We start from the raw sequence: 24,811 nt of genomic DNA, 5'->3' as shown, positions 1-24,811 counted from the left end.
TTTATTTTATATCTGATTATTCTAATAGCCATGTCACATCCAGGACATACTAATAATGTTATGAAGAGTTGCAAATTTTATAATTTTTCCCCTTCTCTCAACCAACACAAACATGCAGTATACTCACATAGGTGGCAAGGAGGGAAAAAATAAGGCAAAATTATATAATAATGAAAAAAGCTTACATATTATATTCAGCACGTATGTCATTAATTTTTACTGACAGCTATGAAGCCAGTAAAAACACATATTTGCATGATGAAGACAAAGTGATCCAGTGAAAAGAGAAATAAAACTCAAATTAGATCCATAGAAATAGTCTAATCCTTATCTTCCTCATATCTTTTAAAATAACATATAAAATTTCTGCCTGTTATTACCCTAACATTAGTTTATTGTTAATAATGACTATAATGACTAGTATTTTTGGATAGCTACTACATATTTTGTCCTATTTGAGTTGTTTCAGATTATTAACCAGGTAGCTATCTCCAAAGACCTCATTCTTGTCTTTTGTTTTGTTTTGTTTTCTTAAGTGTGAGCAGAAGAGTCCTGCAAAGCCCACATTCTTAACTCCTATGTCATTTGAATCTAAGTGTAAAAACATAAGCTTTTGTACTTATGGAGAAACAGAAAGGTTAGTTTTATGATCAAAGCCACACAGCACATAACAGACAGACCTTGGCACCCAGACTGAGGTCTCCTGATTTGTAAGACGCTGCAGAGGGAAATCCACAATTTTCTTAAATTAATAGAAGGCAAATGAATATCCAAAAGTAAAATTGATGGGTGAAATTAGTTATAAGAAAGAATATTTACATAAATATTCTGATTGAATTAGAGTTAAGATACAGAAATTAAAAAATTAATATTATACCTTGATCTTTAGTGAGTTCATGCACCAATACTCTCATCCAATCTTCTTTTCTTCTATATGATATAAATGAGTTCTCAAATACCTGACTTATTCTAGTCCAATGTAATCAGTAGTGAATGAGATGAGGAGTATAAAAAAGCAGGTCGAGTGCAACAAGGCGGTATTTCAAAAAAAATCATTTAATCTCATAAGATAACCTTGTTTAAATCTACAAAATCGGTGGTTACAAGTTAAACATCATATTTAAAAGTCAGGTATTATTATTATTATTCATCTGGATAAATTCTGGACATGAATCCCGTTTTTAGTAATGGGACCAAAGTAAAATTAATGCCAAAAAAAAAAGCAGAAGTTAAAAAAAAAAAAAAAAAACATTATTTAGTTACTTTGGAGGACAAATCATTGAAAAAGACCAAAAACTCTATTTTCAATATTAAAACAAGCAAATCTTGATAATTTCTGTTATTATCTTGCACCAGGGGACTGAGAATACAAAATAACTTCTTTTCTGCTAGCTCGGTGGCAGGTAATTTAACAATGTCCACTGTTTCTAATATGAAACTTTTCAAGTAAATAAAATAACTATAATGAAGAAAATGTGTAAGAGTATAAAGACATTTAAATAAATCTAGGACAGAAGAAGGAAATCATTTTTTCTAGAAAGTCAAGAATTATTTATTGTGTATATATAGAGCCCACTTTTTAGATATGTGATCTCTTTGACACTCACTCCTCCCAATTTTTCTTTAACTCACTTTGGTCTGGCTCTGTCCCCACCACTCAAATACATGGATACTTCAAAAAGTTCATGGAAAAATGGAATTAAAAGATAATACAAATCCTACCATGAACTTTTGAAGTACCCTTATACAGCTGTTCTTGTCAAAACCACCAGTGACTTCTAAATTGCTAAAAGCAGTATTTATTTTCAGTCCTTAACTTACTCGACCTACGGTGAGCATTTAAAACATTATACACTAGCCTTCCATGACAACACTCTCTCTTGGTTTTCTTCCTATCTTAATATCTTTTTTTTTTTTTTTTTAATTCTCCTTTGCTGGTTTCTCCTTTTCTCCCCCACTTCTTAAGATTGGAGTCAGATCTTAGTCATATTCTCTTCCTTTTACTTAAAACCTTGCTGATCTCGTCTAATCTCGTGGCATTAAAAATGTCTGTACTATAATGACTCCTAATTTATATCTCCAGCCTGGGCCTCTCCTCCGAATTCCACAATCTAGAGCCAACTGTGTACTTAATAATTCTTCTCAGGTTTCTAATACTCATTTCAAATCTAATCTCCATAAAAATGAAATTATTATCTCCCCTCACAAACCCACTCTACCCACAGTCTTTTCCAATTTAATGGCACCTACACACTTTTAGTTACTCAGGCCCAAAACCTTGGACTCGCCTTTCCTCCTTGCTTCTTTTCACACCTCACATCTAATTTCTGAGGACATTTTATTGAGTAGAACTTTAAAATATATATAGGATCTAAATGCTTCTCACCTACCCTGCTGCTACTACCTTGATCCAACCTAATATCTGCTGTTACCTGAATTATTTTAACTTCTTAGTCAGTTGCTAACCTTGCTCATTCTTAAAATTGAAGCTCATTGATTTTATTAGATGATAAACAGATCATGCAACTCTCTCATTAAAATCTTCCCAGGATTTTCAATTTTTCTCAGGACCTACAGGATCCGATTTCTTATTGCTTTTATAATACTACTCTCCTCCTTTCTCAATGTGCTCTGGACATATTTTCTTTCAACTACTGTATTAAAACCAGGTGTATTCTTGCATTAGAAACTTTGCATTGACTGTTCCCTCTGCCTCAGATGCTGTTCCCACAGATGTCCACATGGATCAAATATCTTTCTCAATATAGTCCAGTTTGATGACCTAATTTAAATTACATCCCTTCAACTGGAAATTCCATTTCTATAGCACTTAACAAATTCTAAAATATTACAAAATTTGTTTACTTCTTGATGGAGTTTGGATGTGTTGTCCCCTCCAAAACTCATGTGGAAATTTGATCTCCAATGTGGCAGTGTTGGAAACTGATTGAGTCATGGGGGCAGATCCCTCATGAATGGATTAATGCTCTCCCTGAGGGAGGGGGGATTAATGAGTGAGGTCTCGCTCTATTAGTTCCCGCAAGAGAGCTTGTTGCTTAAAAAGACCCTGGCACCTTCTTCCTCTCTCTTGTTTCTCTCTCTTGCTTCCTCTCTCCATGTGATCGGCTTGTACCTGCCACTTTCCACCATGAGTAGAAGCAGCCTGAGGCCCGTGCCAGATGCAGCTGTCCCAGAATCGTAAGCCAAATAAACTTCTTTCCTTTATAAATTACCCGGTCTCAGGTATTTCTGTTATAGCAACACAAAACAGACTAAAACACTTATTATATTTGTCATTTGTTGTCAGACTCCTTTTACTAGAATATAATTGCCAATGAATAAAGGATGTGTGACGTTTTTATTAATGTTGATTTCCAGATCTTGTAACAGTACTTAATAGAATAAGTCATCCAAAAATATTGAATAAATGAAGGCACTTTTGGTAAGAAAATCATACATTTTTGCAAAAGCAAACATTGCACTGGTGAAAAGGTGGCTTAGACACAGCAATGTTCAGCTCCCAGGCTTCATATGAGCAATTTCACAACACTTGACAAGTCCCTTAATCTCCCCAAGTCACAGTAAATTACAGTTTGCAGGATAATTTTATAATATTGTTATTTGTTTGAAAACTATATAACTGCATAACATAATATATTCAAAATACTTACAATAATGAGTTGCAAAAAATGTTTTTCCCAATAACTGTTAGCTGCATCACTGTTATTTAAAAAGTTTAAAGAAAAACTCCTGTTTAGTTGATAGATGTGGGAAAAGTGGAAACCAGTTTTTAAAAATAATTAATCATTTTAGTTTCCATCTCTTATTTGAAAATACATAATTAATATCTTTTATATGTCAAGAAATAATCCATGTCAGTAAACCTAAGATGAAAAAAAATATACTCATATAAATTTAGTTAATTATGGTATTATCTTGCTTAAACATTAAAAATGTTAAAATAAAACCGAATTTTAATGCTGATAATTTTTATAAATTTCCACTTAATTTCTATTGTATTCTATTGTGTGCAGAGTAAATTCCCTTGTAATTAAGTGTCTGAACATCATTTTCCACTAGACTTATAAATTCCATAAGAGCAAACACTATCATATTTGCCTGTCTTATTTATTGTTCAATGTTTAGCCAGTCCCCAGTATATGGAAAAAAGCTAAAAAAACCCCCATATTTGGTGTGAATTTGGGGTATTTTTAATAGGCTATACATTGGACATTTTCTATAATGCAAATCAAATGAATATGCCGTGATTTTAATTTCCATTTGGTAGTTATTTATGAAGTTGTTTTCTTTTGTGTGTGTGTTGGGGGGACAACTAAAGCAAAAAGGAATTTATCTGACTGTTCAGCATAAACACTTTAGGTTATAGACTGTCTCTATTCATGCATTTAAAGGTTTTTAATATCTGCAACAGGTTCACCTAAAGATAATTCATATTGATGCACATTCCTGCCTCACCCCCTCCCACACTCACCTCATGTGGTTCTCTCTCTATATGGTCGAGTGCTGTGAGTAGATTGATCTATAATATTCCTGAATATTTTATATGAATTTATATATAACACTTAAGCAAATAAGTCTTTTTTTTTTGTGCTGTTTTTTAAATGAGCAGTGAGTGGTTTAAACAAAGAGATGATTGTTTTGAGGTACTTTGTTCTTTACTCAACGCATGACTTAGATATATTTTCTTATCAGACCAAGGCAAATTGAGAACTTTAGCAGGATTCTGACTGTGAGTTCTTATGGTACACTTAACACACTTTGTTTCATTTGCCAATTAACTTGCTTGTCTCTTACTAAGCTACAGTCTTTAATCCCTAGTTGTTAGGACTTACTTGACCAATTTTCACAAACAAAAGATACCTTAGGAAGGATAGGAGGAAGAGAGGGAGGAAAGGAAAACAAATGGAAATGCCATTTCTCTTTTTACCAGAAGCAAATGACAGTTATTTTTTTTAAATCATGGCAACCACATAGGGCAAACATCCTCAAACTTTAGTGTGCATAAGAATTAGCTGGAAAACCTATTATAGAGCAGATTCTTACACTTTAGCCACAAAATTTTTGATTCATATGTCTGGCCTAGAGACAAGGAATTTCCATTTTAACAATCTCTCACATGGTTATAATGTGAGCAGCTTGCACTTTGAGAGACACTATTCTAGGTCTGGCTACTCAAACTCAGATTCCTAGAAAATCCTTCTTTTCAGCCCTATTGGAAAGTAAAGATGACAAAGTAAGGATTCTGGATGATATCGTATACCCATGAGCCACTGGTGCCATGCCAGCTGACTTAGATGGGTTCTAGTAATTGAGGCTGCATATAATTATACAATTATCAACCGTTCAGCCTGAACTCCACTAAAATTGTCTTGCATGATAAAGGACTGCCTATATATAAATGTAAATGTTCTACAAATGATAAACTCAGTCTTAGTCACTGTTCATATGTCAAGGTCAAACTGTCTTAACATTTTATTGTTCTTAGTTAATAAATTAGAATTTCATTACGTGTGTCAATGTACTGTATATGTGTATGTATGTGTATATATAGTAGCATCAATATACTTAAGTGAAATTAACTTCTTTTTACTTTATTATTTTTATTATGTTTAAATAAATAAAAAGGAACAGCAGATTGAAAGGAAGACAGAAAGAAGTTAATTTGTTCTATAGAAGGTTTTTAGTATTTACTCAGAGAAAAACAAGTGCATATAGAAAGTACACTGAAAGCAGACAGTGAAGTTCTGAATAGTAGAATGATGTTACTGGAGCCAGAAACTCTCAATACAGGATAAAAGGCCGCTGCATAATTCAAACTCCTTTTCCCTGTCCACTTACAGGACACCATATCCCTTGCTAAATTCCTCTGTACTAAAGCCTTTAGTATTCAAAGGATATAATTTTTCAGTTTCCTATGTTAGCAAAGTACAGGATGCTTATTTACCTTCATAGGAGTATGAATCCGAAAAATTGGCAGATCCCCAGCTATGAAATGGTCACCCATATACTTTTATTTCTTTATTTCCTATTTTGAATTCAGCTCTCAAGTAGATGATAAAAAGTGTTTGGTTTGGTAAATTTTGCTGGAGGGCTAAATTATAATTCCATTCTTTACTTTCAATCAGAAATTGCATTCCATTAACATTTTTCCTTATCAATTTAATTGTTAAAATATATTTAAGATTTCAACTAATTTATTCATTTATTGGCATTAACAATATTATTAGATTATAACTTTCAAGTAGCCATTTAGACATATTTGTCTGAACTTTAACCCAATTATAAAATGTTCCCACAGAAAGGGACAAAACTAATCTATGCAGTTAGAATCATATAGTGGGAGTTCTTGGGTATGTGTGTATTTGTGGGGGTAGTGAATAGGAGGGGGTGCAGGAGACATCTAGGATATTTGTAATATCTTTTTTTTTTTTTTTAATCTGGATGCTGGTTACATGATTACCCTCACTCTGTGAAAAGTCATCAAGATATATACTTTTCTGTATGTCAGTATGATTTCAATAAATACGTTACTTTTAGAAAAAGCTGTGAACTTGCTCACAAAAAAAATGCACATAGACTACCTCTTTCCCTCCCACCACGGTAAAATAGTAATAGACAGTCAAGTGATGGCCACTCAAGTCCAAACGGTATAGTTTAATAAGGGCTGCTCTAGGAAGTGACTTGAACAAACAACTTATTGAATTATTCAAGCATTACAAGTGCTTGCCTCTTCAAAGATATGTATTCATTAAAGGCAGATTCCAAAAGTAGATTTAGCCTTTTGTACTTTTCCAAAGCCCTGCTTCTTGTCTGCTGCCTTAAAATCACTTGAAGTGATTGCTAAGGCAGATTCCTGGGAGCTGAATCACAATAGATAATATGGATTTCTTTGGGCTTTTGCTTGTTTAGTTTGTTTTCTTCATTATTATTTTCATTTTATCCTGCCTTCCCAGGTTCCCAAGTGATTTTAATACTGCACAGTTAGTGTCCTGAAAATCACATGGACATTTTGATTCAGCTGGGTGAAGGCCTGAAGACTGCCTTTCAAAGTAAGGACATCACATGATCCTAATTTGTATTATTCTTTCTCACTTTGAGCAAAGTCTCAAGTTTCAATTTGGACTTGAGGAGTGGAAATAGAGGAGAAGAACCTCATCTACTTAAGGAAATTCTCTGTAGGGTCTTGCCCAGCTTACTAAAGCTCTACAAGGGCTTGGGGTCCAAAGCAGCAGCACTTAGAAAAAGGTTACATTTCCTTTTGTTCTATGTACATATATTTATCTTTTAAAATATCTTAGGGAGAGATGGCTGTGGCAAACCTGTGCTCTTTGGGCCAAAGATAATATAAATATTACCAACTAAGTGATAATTAGTAATAAGTATATTTCATCGCTTATTGACTCTTATTGTAAAATTACGCTGCCTAAAATCCACAGAAACCTCCTCTTTTTAAAACTTTTATCCTGTAGAAATTAAAGAATGCCTAAAGCGTTTGACAGTAAGCCTATTTATGACAGTTGCAAAAAATATTCAAGAAATTACAAAACCATATAATGATTTATCAAATAAAATGCAAAGAATTGTGCTGTGTTGTAAATGCAACAAGAGAGTACTTTCTTGGTAAAAATAAATGCCCTTTTTTGTTTGACAAAAAGGAAAAGATATGATCACTAGATAGAATATAGTCAGACACTTTCAAAAAGGCCTTATAGCAACAAAATATTGACAAATTTCCCACTTAGGGAATATTTTTAGTCCCGTAAAATATATTTTATTTTCACTTCAAGTAAGAATACCCCCATTTTGTTTGTAATTTATTACATTGAAAACACAGATTCTCCAAGGTCTTGTATACCTTTCAATAATAACCTTTCACTTTGCTGATAGTTGGAGATATGAACCGATACTAGGATGACTGAAGTAATTTTGAATTATTTAAAGAAGGAAACCAAAGTCCCTCTGGGGAAGACCACAGATCAGAAAACTCTCACTACTCACAGACATGTCAAACTATTTGGCTGGTGTTTGGAATATGGGAGTCAACTTGGCAATAAACAGCAAGGACAGCCAGAGACAAAATCATGATAGTGATGAAGTAGTAACTTTCTTCTGGAACTGTTCTAATTCTTGTTTTAGTCTCTTTATTTTGCCCTGCCTGTTGCTTCCCCTTCCAGCAAAGCCATTTTGGTCTGTGCTGGATTCTGATCCCATTCCCACAGTTTTCTCTCAATGCTCTGAGTTAAATGTGTTCTCCAAAACTTCATGTATTAGAAACTTAACCCCCATTGTAACAGTAGTGTTAAGAGGATGGGAAATCCAATCATGATAATTTCAAGGTGGGGTCTTTAAGAGGTGAGTAGATTATGAGGACTGTGACCTTGTTAGTGGATTGATGTATTCAAGTAGTAATGGGTGTGGTTCTGACGACTTTATAAGGAAAAATGATAAGAAAATTAGTTCTCTCTTGTCCAGCCAGTTTTTGGGATGTGATACTCTGCATTGCTCTAAAGAGTCACCACTGAGGAGAAGGCCCTTACAAGATGTGCCCCCTGGACCGTGGACTTCCCAGCCTCCAGAACTGCAAGAAGTAAATTTTATTTCTTTATAAATTACCCAGTTTCAGGTATTTTGTTACAAGCAACGAAAATGGACTAATACACTCAACTAGGAGAAAAGTGCCTTCTGAGAATTGACCAACTGGAATAATCCATCCTGTAATATTTGCATTTAAAGAAAAATCATCAACATCACAAAACCCTGATCACTAAATGGGCTATTTTTCAGAGTAAGATGGTAATGTGGGCAATAAAATGTTTCTCCTACGTACTAGGCTATTCCTGGGGGAGACAAAAAAAACAGACCTATTTAGCTTACAAGTTTTCCAAAATGTCCTTCATTTTTGTTTTTTCTATGCAACAACCAAGAAGCTTATGAAGAATGATTACTTGGGACAATCATGTGGGAGGGCTGAGGAATTTTATGTGTGTGGAAGGGTGCAGAAGGAGGAGATGTGGCAAGACTTCATTTGAAAAGTGGCTTTTGTTTGAACATTTTACAATATTTGGACTTGACGTACTCCTACAATGACCTCTGCAGACAAGAGGGCCTTGCCAAAATCAAGGTACTGTGACCAGAATGGATAAATTGCCTTTCTTCTTCCATGCAGTTTCAGGTCACATTGGGAAGAAGGAAAGAGGCCAAGTAAAATATCACCTCTGCGTGTCTTTCGTCAGCTTGCACATTTGGACTGCCACTGTATTTTATTTCTATTCTCACTAACCATGCTAGATGAATATCAATGGTATGGGACAAGAGGACACCACACTTTCTTTCCATTTATTAATTTCCATAATTGGCATAAGTCAATTAATTTAGCATAGTGCTTAGAATATTTAGAAACATACCAGGAGGAAATAAAAGGACACCATGTTCTTGTTGAAGAAAAAAATTAGGTTTTATGTGACAATCTAATAGTAGAGGCTGGCCAGTTAGCTCAGCTGGTTAGAGCATGGTGTTATAACACCAAGGTCAAGAGTATGGATCCCAAAACAGCCAGCTGCCAAAACAACACCAAAAAAAAAGTAGAACACAAAATTAAAATAAAAGATATAAACGATGAATGTTTACCACTGTATAAAATAGGTCAATGCATTTCAAAAATTTATTTACTATTTATTTAGAAATCCATGGATGATTTGCTGTTCCATTACTAATAACCACTAATGCCTGAAATTCCTGTGGAATTATTTTCTCTAAAATGTATAAAGGACTTTCACTTTCCCTCACTTTAGAATCATTGCTATTGGGGCAGTAGAGGTAAACTTATTGTTTTCACTAACCTGCTAAACTAAGGTGTGCTGTGCAATGGACTTAATGTTTGTGTCCCCCGCAAATTCATATGCTGAAATCCTAACCCCCAATATCATGGTATTAGGAGAGGGGAAATTTGGGATGTGATTAGGTCATGAGGGTTAACTCCTTATGAAAGGGATTAGTGTCCTTTATAAAAGGACCCCAGAGAGTTCTCTCACTCTCTTTCCTCCAAGTGAATATACAGGGAGAAGTCAGCAGTCTGCGACCCATAAGAGAGGCTCACCGGAACCCAACCATGCCGGCACCTGATCTTGGAATTTCAGCCTCCAGCACAGTGAGATACATTTCGGTTGTTTGTAAGCCACCCAGTCTATGGGACTTTGTTATAGTAGCCCGAACTGACTGACTAGGTACATGTGTATGTTTCATTCTTTCAACAAGAAGCCATATGAATAAGACTAAGAGTTCATAGCTAAAATATTTCCAGACGTATGAAGGTGTGTCCATCCATAGCATTTGCCTTGCTTCCCATGGCTGGGTAACAGCAACCCTTATGTGTTTTTGTTTTGTTTTGTTTCATTTTTTATCTTGTTTAAACCCTCAGTCACTGATGGCTCCTATTCAATTTCTCCCCCCAAAAGTATAAGACTTTCTTCTCTCCTCTTTATTTCTCTCTTTTTTGATAAGCTGATGATACACACTACAGAAGAAAGAATAGTGACTTAAATTTTGCAATGTTCTAAACAGATTTAACAAATTTTGATAGTTCTTCAGTTCTTCAATTTTCATGGGAGAGTCTCCCCTTTTTATTTTTTGAACTGGTGCCTGATGATCTGTTACCTACCACCTATGGACTTTCAACTCCACAATGTTTCTGTTGGAAATTCATATAGGAGGCAAATTGTAAAGTGGCTTGAAGGCCATATGCAGCAGTGTGACATATTTTTGTTGCTGTTTTTTCAGTACTCTACTGGCAATGTGGAAATATGGATACGATACAAGGAAAAGCAGCTAAGTTCTGAGATATCATTTGTGTGAAATGATGGGCCATGAGGATGTGAACTGGAGAATTCCAGTAGGCTTGGAGAATTCGAAAGATATTCAAGAGAAGCTCCAGCAGTATCTGGGTGGGATTTTATAAGTGGCTGGATCAAGAGTAGAAGGCTTGAGATTTTAAAAGTATGTGAACAGTTGGCTACATTTTTATTTTCACACAATTGTATAATACTAGGAGTAGTTACTAAACCAATGATTGGAAACATGAATGTAGACATTACAAGGGCAATACACATAAAAAGCATAATGTCCATATTATTGACTTCTTTGAGGCAGACCTTTTATATATTTCTGTCTCCTCAACACCAAGCAAATTACCAAGAAAGGCACCTAATACACACTCAAAAAGATTTGGCAAATTGAAAACTAGGCAATGCTATATGCTTTAAAAACATCGAGTCTGGGTTTTCCACTGAATTTCAGTGAAGTAAAGTATAATTGATATCATTACTTAAATAGAGGCTAAGCATCTTCTAGAGCTGTGGCATTAGAGATTCATGTAAGGTCAGGGGTGTAGTAGCTGGTCTCTTAGGCCTCAATCATTTCTCAGATGCTGTTTTCCTATAAATCTCACATTAGAGAAGTACAAGCACATTGCCAGACGAACAAGCACATCAGCGCTGATAGTCAATCTCACTAGTCTCAATTCCCTGGTTCATTTTCTATGTCAAAAAAACCTATTAGAAGTTTTAGAAGAAACACAATTTTTTTTGATGCAAACAAAAATAGCTTTATCTGTCCTTTACCATAAGTCTAGCATTTTATCCAACCATTGAATTTAATTGATAATTCAACTGCATCTTTTTTTCTAAACAGAGATGCAAGGTAAAACTGTATTAAATGCATATACTTTCAAGTGTATGTATTTATATACAGTGAAGACGTAGGTACATAAACTCAACAGTCACAAAAGATTTAGCACACCAGGGAGAAAATCATTGCAGCAAATGCTTATTGAGCACCTTCCACATGTTGTATATAGGTAGGGTGAGGGCACAGGATACAATTTAAAGAAATATATTACAATCTTCCCTCTTGTAAAGTTCAGAATAAAATAAACAGGCAAATTCAATATAGAGTGATCAGAGCTTCTATAGGGGCAAACAAGCTGCAGGGAGGGGCTTCCAGTCAGTGACTTTACCTTTCCAGAGCAAGTGTCTTTGTTGGAAACTGGAGCATCAGTTTGAATCAGATGTAGACAAGAATAGGGGGGAACAATTCAGGGACAGGGACAGCATCTTCAAATGCCCAGATGCTAGAAAGAGCGTGGTGAGTTTAGGGCACTGCAAGTAGTTCAGTACAGCTGGAAAATAGTGTGCAGGGTGACTTGTGAGAGCTTAGGGCTAATATGCCCATGATTTGGAAGGAAAAGAAGGTAAAGGCTGCTTGGTAGACAGTATTAATAGGTCAGTGAGTAGCAACATGAAAATAAGAGGGACTGTGATACAACGATGTTTGTGATTTCATTGTGATCCTTGTTATTAGTTGTTACGCAGAGGGTTTTAGATTTAAAAATACAATTACTCTTTGAGAAACAGAGAATGAATTATTAAGAATTTGCACATTTAATCTATTTTATTAGTTAAAATTGTAGCTGTGTATTAAATGCTTGGAATATAAATATATCAACTATTAATTTTTAAAAATACTGCACTTATATGAAAGTGAATCTTCTGGGCTTTGTTATACATGCTCCACACATGAACTAATTCACTATCATCTAGCATCTCAAATGTTCTTTCACCTTTCTACCACATAGGTGTTTTATGCTTTATGTGTGTCATGATCACATAACTTATCATCCAAACTTGGATATTTTTGAAAGTGAAAGCAGTTTTATGAATAATTATACAAGGACGACAGGCATAAACTTAAGCTGTCCTGGACAAACCAAATGTGTCATTCTTGTTCACAATGTGTATCACATTTTAAAGTATGCTTAAATGATTACAATTATTTGAAATTTAGAATAATGTTTTGAAATGAAACATTCTTTTTCAGCTGGACATTTTTTAATTCTTTAATATCCTAAAGTTTGTGACCTACTTTATTTGGGGTTCCTACCTTCACCTTTACATTTTAACTTGTCAGCATGCTGAATAATCACTGGCAGAAATAGAAAAATGTGGAGATGATAAACCTCTAATTCATGGCACTTGCCAACTATTAAATTGACATATACATTTTGAAGATTTCTTCTTCAATGTCTAAAAAAAGATACTTCACTTTATTTTATTTTTTCTCAGCTTCTAAAACAGAAATTGGGATCAAGTCCAAAAAAAAAAAAAAAAAAAAACTTTTATGGCCAGGGAAAAAAAAAAAATTTTTAGGCCAGGGAAAAAAAAAAAATTTTTAGGCCAGGGAAAAAAAAAAAATTTTTAGGCCAGGGAAAAAAAAAAAATTTTTAGGCCAGGGAAAAAAAAAAAATTTTTAGGCCAGGGAAAAAAAAAGCATTTTTAAAAAAAAAAAAAAAAAAAAACTTTTATGGCCAGTGAAAAATAAAGCATTATTAAAACAAAAAAAAAAAAAGGAAGAATTTGAAGACTTACTACAGAGGGAAACTGCCAGATTGTAGCATTTCAATGAATCCCTGAGCAATGCCACAATACCCAGCTATTATTCAAGCAGGTGGCACACTATTATTCTTACAGAGTGATACCTTTGCTTATTATTCTTTTAACTACAAAGAAAACACAATAATTTGAATCTAATATTGTCTGTAAAAACTTCCATTAATAAATAAAATAAAGTGTTACTAGAATATAAAAAAAAAAAATCTGTGGCCTGTCCTAATTGATTATTTTTTTCTATAATTGATGGACTGAGTTACACCGTACCCAGGTACACCAAGACAGATAATGTTGATAATAAAGGAAAATGATTGATTTCTGGTTTCAACTGTGGCCATTTGGAAACAGTGCTCTGTCAAGTTTCTTAACTCCCACAGAGAGCAGCACCACAGGACTCCAGTTAGAGCCACAGTAGACGATGGATATACATTTCTGAATTTTATGTAGTCCCCTGATAATTGAAGTAAAATAGTCAATGCAAGAAAATGAATCTCATGCATGGCCATTTCATGCAAATGGTAAAAGGAGTGTTTCTTCACTGAATGACTCCCAAATATGCACTGAAACTGCGGTCATCCCTAATGCTCTCTCTGTGGTCTTACTCTCTACTTCATTTCCTCGTTAACTGCTTGCAGCCTGCTACATTATGCCTCCAAGCTTTTGCTTCTGCTCTCCCTTATGTTCCAACATATTTCCCACTTTTATTTATTGGCCAAACCTTTTCAATCCAAAAACACTTAGCTTGGGGTAATCTCCAAAAAATCTTCCCTGAGTCTTGAGATTAATTTAATGTCTTGAGTCTGTGCTTTGTTAGCACTTTTTAAGTGTTTTCTTGTTAGCACTCAGTGTGTTATATCTGATTATCTGCATGTATGACTCTTTCCCCTTCCAGACTACAAGTTTCTTTAAGAACAAGGCACCACTAAATAAACACAAGTTGTGGCATGTAGATTATAATTGGTGCTAAGAATATATCCTAATTTGAGCTAAAATTAAATGTATCTGTACATATTTGTTTGCAGTAGAACTTAACAGATAGTTAAACCAGACAGCCATTTCTAAACAACTCATATTCATGAAATGAAAACAGCATGATAGATAAAACTACATTCAAATCTCAGTTCCAACCTGTATTTGTATGGAACTCTGAGCTAATCACTCACCCTATCTGAGTTTTAGTTTCCACATTTTGTACAAATGAGTATATTACTAAGGCTTTGGCAACAATTCAGCAAAAAAGGTACATAGAGCAGCTTGTATAATATACATACTCAAGAAGCTTCCTTCACTTCCTTTTCCTCAAATGCTTTTAAATTTTTTAAAAAATTAAGAAAAAAAATATATACGGTCGAATTTCTAGAGCTATTTTTGTTTTATATGGATAGATGTGAAAAAGTTATTCAACATATATAGACTTACTCTGTGTCTTTGCTGTTGTCTTTATTTATAATGTCCTCCTTCCCCCAGTCCCCATCTCTGCTTGTCAAATTTCTTCACTGCACAACTTAAATCACTGATAGAGTTTGGATGTGTTGTCCCCACAAAACTCATGTGGAAATCTGGTCCCCAATGTGGTAGTATTGGGAGCTATTTGAGTCATGGGCTCGGATCCCTCATGAATGGATTAATGCTCGCCCTGGTTGGAGGGAAGGGAGGGGGGTCATGAGTGAGTTCTTGCTTTATTGGCTGCTGGAACAGCTGATTGTTTAAAAGGAGCCTGGCACCACCCCTCTCTTGCTCTTGCTTCCTCTCACCATGTGATCTGCTTGTACCTGTGGGCTAGCCTGCTGTTTTTCACCATGAGTAGAAGCAACCCAAGGCCTGTGCCAGATGCAGCGATCCAAGAATAGTAAGTCAAATGAACCTCTGGTATTTATACATTACCCAGGCTCAGGTATTCTATTATAGCCACACAAAAAATGACTAATACAATTATCTTCTCAATGAAGTTCATCAGAATTAATTTCAAGATCATTTGGGTTTCCAACGTTTCTCTTACATGATTTCATTACAATATATTAAACCAAAATTGTCAAACCAATTGTCGAATATTGTCAAATTGTCAAATATTATGAAACCAAAATTATTAAACCAAAATTACGCTAGCTTTGAGAATTTTTCAGGTCTAGGATAATTTTTCAACATAAAGAAAATAGTGAGACATATATTGAAAGAATCTGAGGACAAGCAAGACTTTTCATTTGTACATTAGAAAGAGCAGCAGCATTTTAAAAAATAACACATTGTTAAAATAAAAAGTATAAATCATGTACATTTTAGATATATTCATTGCTTATGCTTTTGTGGTCAAAACCAAATTCCTTTTGGTAAAATATTAAATGTTAGAAGATATAATAAATTACATAGTATTATATACACTTGACATTTGTTATATATAAAAATATTTAGTATTTTATTGCATAGTACTATAAAAAGTTATTTAGAGAAAAGTAATAAAAAGAACTTCATTTGTTCTTTTTTAACAAAAAAAATTGGTTGATTATTGTCCATATTAATTTCAATTTTTATGACATAAAAGTGCCTACAGTAACCTCCACAGATTTTTTTGATTAGTAGTTCATAAATACAAGGAAATAAGACATTAGTTTAATTTACCTTAATAACCAAATCAAATTTCTGGTGAAAGTCTCTGTTTACTGGCTCCAGGAGATTAAGTTCTGCAGTCCTAGGATGCATATGGAAAAATCGTGGGTAATCCTCAGGAGTCCCTGAAAGACATTGAGATTTCAGCACATAATTGAGAACAAGAAGAAATATGTGTATGTACTTTATCTGTTTCTTTCATTAACTGAGGAACAAAATTATAATTTCATTAGTAAATTAAGTTTCAGAATTATGCAGTCTAGAGAAAACAGACACAAATGTGGTCTATAACTAAATAGCTTATGAGTAAGAGAATGAAAAATATTTGTTCGGATGATTTTCCAAATATTTTTTATTATAAAGCTCTTTAATTAATTTGAAACTTCATCACATGAAAAGGGATATTCAGTGGAGAGACAGCAAATTTGGGGTTATAAAATTGTATTTTAATGGTGCATAAATCTTAATTATAGCCTACATGGTCTTTCAACATATCTTGTAATAAATAACAAGTAATAATTTGTACCAAATATCAAGATACTTGGAAATTAATATGAATTTATTCTGTTCCATCTGGGCAAATATTTTTCTTAAGATAAGTACTGAGCTAATGATGCCAACCACAGAAGATTAAAATGCAAGTTTTGATGATACTCTTAATGTCTAGGGAGGGTACTTAAATTCAGGCATTTTAGTAAGTTGAAATACAGTGCTTCTTGCAGAAATTCACTTTAATTGTATCATCTTTCCTTGTGTACTGCAACATTACTTTTCCCAGAGTGAAGAAAAAGTAGAAGTCAAATCATAGAACTGTATAGTATATGCATTTGGCAAAACATTGACCATACAGTAAAATAATATGGCTTCCAATTTATTGAAGTCTACTCTGTGCTAAGCGCTTTATATAATCATCAATAACCCTGTAAAATATTTTCATTTTTACAGATGAGGACTTAAAATATTTCAAGGATTTATCCAAGTCAAAGAGACAATCTGAGACAGAGCCTGAATTCAAATTCAGGCTGCCCTAAATAAAACATATCCAAAAATGGGCTTATTGCTACTACTCCCTTGCATCAATCTGAGACAGGAAGCAAATTTCTCTTGGACATTATATGAGGGGGAAAAAATTACATCATTAAAGCATACTTGAAAATCCAGAAATAGTAAATATTATAGATGAATTTAGTACAAAATAAAGGCATTATCTCTCCTAACAGAAGTCATAAAATGATAGAATTGTATTCATTCTTTATACACTATACTAGAGTAACCCCCAAATGAAGAAGATATTTGTGTGTAATAAATAATAAAACAATGCAAACACTAGTTATAAATGAAAACATGGATACATTTTACTCTAATGTGAGAATGTTAAATCTTCCCTAACTATGGCTCAAAGTCAAGAAGGAATAAGGAAAAAAAAAAGAGAGATAAATTTGATTACATTACAAAATTGCATGGTAAGACACAATAGAGTAAAACCACAAGAGACAAATTGGGAAAATAGTTGCAATTTACAGCAGAGACAAACAGTTCTTATCTCTATTATATGCAGATTTATAAATTAGATAAGAAAAAACCATCGATGCATTAAAAAAGTTTGAGGTTAGAGTATGAACAAGCAGTTCTCAGAAAGAGAAAGGCAAATGACTCGATCATATCCAAAGATGCTCACCAATATATATAAGGAGAAAACTACAAATTGAAACTAGGCTAAGATTCCATTTCTCATTTGTTAGATTAGCAATAGTCCCGGTTGGACCCCATACTCTAGTGGTGAGCCTGAAAGAAAGGCACTTTTGGATATGTGTGGTATTAATAAAAGAGTGCTACAAAACCTATGAAGAAATTTCAGCAAGATCTATAAAAATCCCATCAGTGTTTACTTTATTACCCAGAAATCCCACTTCTAGGACATTTTTGCATAATAATAATGAAAGATAAATAACCACTTAAATATACATCAGCTGTTGCCTGGAAGAATAAATGGTGATACATCCTCAAGTGGATGATAATTCAAATGTAAATAGGAATGATAAATATCTTTACCTATTACTATAGAGTTGTCTTCAAATATGTTAAGTGTAAGATGTAATTTGGAAAAAGGGTCTATAGTAAGCTAACTTTTAAGAAAAAAGAATACACACACATATTTAAAAAGGAATAATATGCATTTTTAAAACATCAAAGATAAAACATAATATTTAAAAAATGATTCCATATGAGAGAAAGAGAGGATAAGCATTAAAGCCAAATTTCATTATCCACATCACTCTTTATTTTGGAGCCATATGAATGTTATCTATTATTATAAAACAAATTAAAATTTAAAGACATACCAAAAAATAAAAAGTAAAATCATTCTAAATGTGTATTCTATTGGTGGTATAAGCAGAAGCAGAAAAAAATGATTCCAGATAACTCTAAAAGATAATGACTTGACATCACATCCTTCAAATAATACAGTCTGAGAACAATAGAAATTATACGCAAAATAATTAAATTGTTTATGGTAATCATATTACTGGTGGTAGTGTTGGTGGTGTTATTCTAGGATGATGTCGGAGTATTTAACAATAACTTAAATGAGTAATTATGTGGTATTCTAATCCCATCATTCTCAGTATTGAAATCTAGATTCTTGGCTGGGGACAATAAGGGGATACAAATATAAGATAAAAGAAGTTAAATAAAAACACCTATAGTGTGGATCTTGAATTGGCAGTGTAAGTTTAAACTCAAGTTATAGCTTATCTTAAGGATCACAATACATACTCCAAAGCTCTGACCTTTGAAACAAGAACTAAAATTATTGGCCAACTTAGAAGCAATGAACATCTCTAGTGCTCAGATTGTAGTTTTGAAATACTATTACCACTAAAAGTAATTAATAGTTCTGAAAGAGATAGATGATTCCAGGTCTGGAGGAAAAAAATCAACAAGATAACAGTGAAACACATCGTCACACCAGATAGCAAGACAGATATCCAAGACTACTGAGCTTGTGTCAAAGTTTTCAAGAGCGAACATGGGAAGGTTTTCTCCAGCTGACGATGGGACACTTTGAGCATCAATAAGAATAATAGCTGTAATGATTTGAAACAGATTGATATGTTGACATTTATAAATTTATAATAATGTTGAAAAAAGAACATCTTATTGGTCATCTTTGGAGAATGTTCAGAAAACACTTCAAAATAAAAAAAAAACAATAAACAGTTTGCAATTTGGGGCAGTATATGCTTTTTGTATATTTAATATATAATTGGTATACAGTAAAGCAAACATATTTAAAATGTGTAATTTGGTGTTGATCAAGATACTACAACCATGTTAAGATAATGAACCAATCCATCATTACCAATAGATTTCTCATGACTCTATAATCTCTCCTCTCCACATCCATACTTCCCACCTGCATGTAACCACCAATCACTTTCTGTGAGTATGGAAAAATTTGTATTTTCCAGAAAATTATATTAATAGAATCATTTACACAGGATGTACTCTTTTGCAGAGGGGTGGAGAGTGGAATCTGGATTTTTTTCATTTAGCATAATAATTTTCAATTTCATGTTGTTTTCTGTATCAGTAGTTCCTTTATTTATTTATTTATTTTTTGCCTGAGTACTATTCCACTGTTTGAATATACCAAAATTTGTTTATATGTTCACATGTTGATGGGCATTTGAGTAGTGTCAAGTTACAAATAAAGCTACTAAGAACATTCTAGTACACATCTCTAAATTGGCTTATGCTTTCATTTCTCTTGGTAAATACCTAAGAGTGAAATAACCAGGTCATGCGATTGGTGTATGTCTTATTTTATTGACTTTTTTGTTTGGGTGGGGGATACAGTTTCATGAATTTTTGGATATGTGTAGGTTTGTGCAACCACCACCACAATCAGGATACGGAATGGTTTTATAATCAAAGAACTCCTTTGTATTTTCCTCCCTAATTTCTAATCCCTAGAAACCACTGACTTGCTTACCATCAATATTTTCCTCTTTTTGAGAATGTCATTTAAGTGGTATTACCCCTCATATAGACTTGGGGACTGGCTTCTTTCAACTCAGTATAAAGTATTAGAGATTGACCCGAGTGGTTGTCTATCAATAATATTTTCTTGTTATTGTTGACTAAAGTTCAACTTTTGCCCATTTTAAGAAAATTTTTATATTCTTATTTGCAGTTTTTATATCTTCTATGATAAGTAATTCGTTAAAATTTTGCCCACTTTGTAATTGAGTTGTTAGCCTCATTCTTATCAAATTGTGTTTTCATATATTCCCAGTGCTAGTCCTTTGTTGGATATATGTTTTACAAATTATTCTCCTTTATGTTTTGTCTTTTCAATCTATTATCAGTGCCTTTTGGTCTTTTGAAGAGTAAATAAATTTGCATTTTGATGATGTCAAATTTTTAGTTTTTTTCTTTTATAAGTTTGCATTTTTCTCTATTTAAGAAATTGTTACCAATTCTGAGGTCACTCAAATTTTCACTGATGTTCTCTTTTAGATGCATTATAGTTTTAGCTCCTACATTTAGATATAAGAAGTCTTTCAAGCTAATTTTTGCAGATGGTGTGAGATATGGATTGAGGTTTATTTGTTTGCCTATGGTTATCCAATGGATCCAGCATCTGTGGTTACAAGGATTAACTATTTTTCCATGAATTGCCTTTGTGCTCCGTATTAGTTCTTCAAGTAATTATAACAACAAAATTTTATTAGGAGCCATATTTACCCATAATTTATGAGCATAGTACTTCTGACCTTCTATCAATAGCTGATTAGATAAGTGTGGACTTCTGACCTAAAGTGTATAATTATCAGTTCTTCTTTCAATAATTTTCATTTAGAACAAAAGATCTGAAAATAAATGTGAGTGCTGAACCAGCACAATAGCAGGTCTTTAGAGGAAAAGATCCTTTAATACCACCTGTTGAAATTCCTGCTCCTGCTTTTTAAAATGCTATATTTTTCAACATCTCCTTGAATTCTGGAAGAAACTAAAGTCCTTTCAATACATTTCCTTTACTGCCGAGGTGAACTCAAGTTCACTTGGCTATTTTTAACCAACAGAGTTCCATCCAAGAGGGCATTTGTTTTTAGTGCTTGGCACATTGGAAAATGTGCATATAATATATTGCAGAGGAGCACTGATCTCAACAAATACAGTGCCAAAAATGTTCCTTCTCCACTAAAAATGTAAATCTTCATGTATAATATTTAATTAGTAATCTGCTACACTCAGAAATATAAGAGAATCCTGTTTACTGGTTGCTATGGAAACTTACAGAAATGTATGGTTATTCCCTAAATTTTGACATTGTAGATAGGTAGAAGTTTGTGATCAACCTCAGTCAAATGTCACAAATTGAATACATCCATAATTTCCATAGAATGAAAACAATTATAATGTGTAACTTATTTTCAGATGATTTTCTATGAAAACCTTCTCAGGACCCCTGAATGCTGAATACCTTTTAGAAGGCATGGTATTTAAGTATAAAAACATTGTACAAAAACAGAAGTATATATCTAAATTAAAATCCCCTACAGATTCAGTTAATTTACCCCATTTGGAAAATGTTTTGAAAATTTATTCCATTTACAAAAGCTTGGTTCATCTGAAAATGTTACCTCTTCCAAAACATCTCCAAAGTTCAGGGTTGTCTCTATCTAGTCCTTATCTTATTTAATCTTGGGGTAAATTGTATTAATATTCCATACCTCTGATATTCAATTTAACTGCTATCTTTTTTATATAACTAAAAATTTGTTGATAATTTCTACCATATATTCTTCTATGTCTTAAAAAATGCATTTTTTGTATTAAATTATCCCTAGGTTCAAGTCTGCATGATATATATTACCTCTAATTTTTACTATTCTCTTTCATTAGTTTTAACTTTAGCAACATTTTTTTACCAGATATTTCATTTTCGTGGTACATTCTTCCCTAATTCTATTTGCAAACAGTAAACTGTCATTGCTCCACTTCTACATGTTCCAGGTCCTCAGCTCTAAATCACATTCCCCTTGCAAAACTTCTTTTTGAATTCTTTCTGATTAATAACAAACTTTATTTTCTCATCCAAATATTATTAATAATTCTATAATTCCCTCCCAAAATTTCAAAGCTCCTTTTACTTTTTTTTTTTGAGACAACTAAAAACATAAAGGAGAAGAATAGAAAACATTTGACTTGAAAAAGGGATAGTCTTCAAAATGGGGATCTTTAGTGTTATACCATAACAATATAAAACTCATGGAATAATTTTTTTTTAACTCTTAGAAAAGAATCATTTTTATCATCATTGGTTTTCAACTCTAAAAATTATTCTAGAAAAGCAAAAAAAAAATTTTTTTTGTCTTTTTTTTTTTTTGAGACCAGCCGCACTGTGCTCAGCCAGTGAGCGCTGTGAGCGCACCGGTCATCCCTATATAGGATCCAAACCCACGGCGGGAGCGCTGCTGCACTCCCAGCGCCGCACTCTCCCGAGTGCGCCACGGGCTCAGCCCCCAAAATTCTTTTATGTAAAAATATTCTTAATTTGGCTTTTTTTTTTTTCACATATGTACACACTGCACTTCCTTGCCCTAAAAAGTTCAATAGATGGCAGATGATGATGGTCAACAAACTATATATGCTTATAAAAGTTTTACTCATATTTTAATAAATTGCCTGGAAATCAATCATTAATTGATTCACGAACATGAAATAACAAGTAAGTAGGAAACATAGGATTCAAATTCAAGTCTACTTTCTCAAATCTCACCTATTGTTTTTATTGCACTACAGCATCCTTAGCTATAATTTATTTTTGGAATAAAATCTTAAGCTAATTATAGGATAGATTCCAGGAATTTTCTTAATTTTGAAGGCATTAATTTACTTAATATTGAAAATATTTTTGAAACTTTTAAACAGTTTATATGTTGAATTATGAAATATTTATATTTATTATCAACTATTAAATTTATAATAATTTTATAATAATAAAGTTATAATAAATAAATCCAACTTATTTAAATTACAGAATAATTATAAAATATATCTATATTTTACATCATTACATTTTCCTCTTTTTTATCTTCCAACTGGTTACAATTTGTTCTGTTTTCCATTAGCTTTGAATTTCTAGGTTTATTGTTTTCAAAATATTTAAGTAGAATTAGTTCTATTTCTTTAAATTTATCAAAATTTTCTTTAGACCCAATATACAATCAATTTCTAAGTAAATATTTCACGGACTTAAAAAAAAATTAGGAAACAAGGTGTATTTTTTTTTTTCTTTTTTTAAAAAAAAATTAGGAAACAAGGTGTATTTTTTTTCTTTGTTTTCAATATAAAGACTCTTAGTGACTGAATCCCTATATGTTTAATTAATTTTCATCAATCTGATCTGTCAAGTTTAGAAGTGGTTTTGAAGTCTTCCACTATAACTGTTTAATAAGAATCTCCCTGTATTTCTGATACTGTTTTTTTTTAATATGGATTACAAACATCTTTTATTAGGAAAATGCATATTTAATCCTGTAACAGTGTTTAATTTTGACAAATGCTTTTTCTACACGTGATTATGGTTCCCCTTTTTGCATAATTTTTTTTATTAATGTGACATATTACATTGATTGATTTTTTCATAAGTAAAATTAAACTTTCTTTTCTGGGATAAATCCCAGTTGTTCACAGTGTATAATCCTGATTATAAACTGCCAGATTTAATTTTCTAATATTTGAATAATGAATTTTGTTTTTATGTTCATAAGGGATATTAGTGTATAGCTTTCTATTCTTGTGATATGTTTGTCTAATTTTGGTACCAAGCTGATGCTAGCTTCATAAAATGACTTAAGAAGTATCCCCTTCTATTCTATTTTTCAGAAGAGTTTCATAATAATGGCTATCAAATCTTTTCTAAAAATATAGATTACCAGTAAAGCCATCTGATCCTGGGTTCTTGTTTTTTGTGCGAAGTTTTTGATTACTTATCAATTTATTTTCTTATTATAGGTCTGCTCAAATTTTCTATTTCTCCTTGAGTCACTTTCAGTTGTTTATGTCTTTCTAGAAACCAGATGTCCATTGCATCTAGTTGGCGCAAATTGTACATAATATTCCCTCATAACATTTTTATTTTTATAAAGTCAATAGTGAGGTTATCTCTTTCATTTTAAAGTTAGTAAATTGCATCTTATCTCTTTTATTTCTGGTCAGTCTGGTTAAACGGTTTGTAAATTTTGTTAATCTTGGAGGCAACATCCAAGTGCATTTTGTCCTGGGGCCCAAAAACCCCCAACATCTCCACAGCCCTAAAGCCACCTTATCACACCATGACTTGGCACCCAAGCACACATGGCACCTTGTGAACCCAGGAACAGGTGGTCCAGTGCAACGTAGATGCTACTCCTAGGATAGAGGGACCCAAAGCTCTCACTTTGAAGAGTAAGAGAGCCAACCGATTAGGGCTTCTGCTATTGCTGGGAGTCCTGCTCTCTTCAAAGGAGCATCTGTGCACTACTCAGAGGTATGGAGTCCCATCTGTAGCTCTGACAAGCGTACCCAGGGCCACCCTCCTCTGATGAGGTGCTGCAGAGTAACCCACAGAGTAACCAAGAGTAACCTTAGTGGCACAAGGGCCTGCCCCAACCACAGCAACTTTGCAGGGTTGGTCTACTGCAGCTGAGAAGCTGCAGAGCAGCTCAGGGTCTCTCCTGGCAGCATAGGGTCCC

At 33.2% G+C, this 24,811-nt stretch overlaps 1 protein-coding gene across 1 annotated transcript in view; it reads right to left on the bottom strand.

Annotated features, from left to right (window-relative positions):
- The window catches only part of LOC103599321 (protocadherin-15), a gene marked incomplete at both ends in the record, with an annotated part of 204,472 nt that overhangs the window by 161,056 nt on the left and 18,605 nt on the right, over nt 1-24,811 (bottom strand). The window contains one exon of the mRNA XM_008583428.1: nt 16,077-16,189. Coding sequence (XP_008581650.1) covers nt 16,077-16,189 — 113 coding nt within the window. The remainder of the gene's footprint in view (nt 1-16,076; nt 16,190-24,811) is intronic.

Source organism: Galeopterus variegatus, unplaced genomic scaffold (assembly GCF_000696425.1).
Source record: "Galeopterus variegatus unplaced genomic scaffold, G_variegatus-3.0.2 Scaffold2913, whole genome shotgun sequence".
In the NCBI taxonomy this organism is placed as follows: domain Eukaryota; kingdom Metazoa; phylum Chordata; class Mammalia; order Dermoptera; family Cynocephalidae; genus Galeopterus; species Galeopterus variegatus.
The sequence above is the reverse complement of the archived record's forward strand: the minus strand, read 5'-3'. Positions and strand labels throughout refer to the sequence as shown.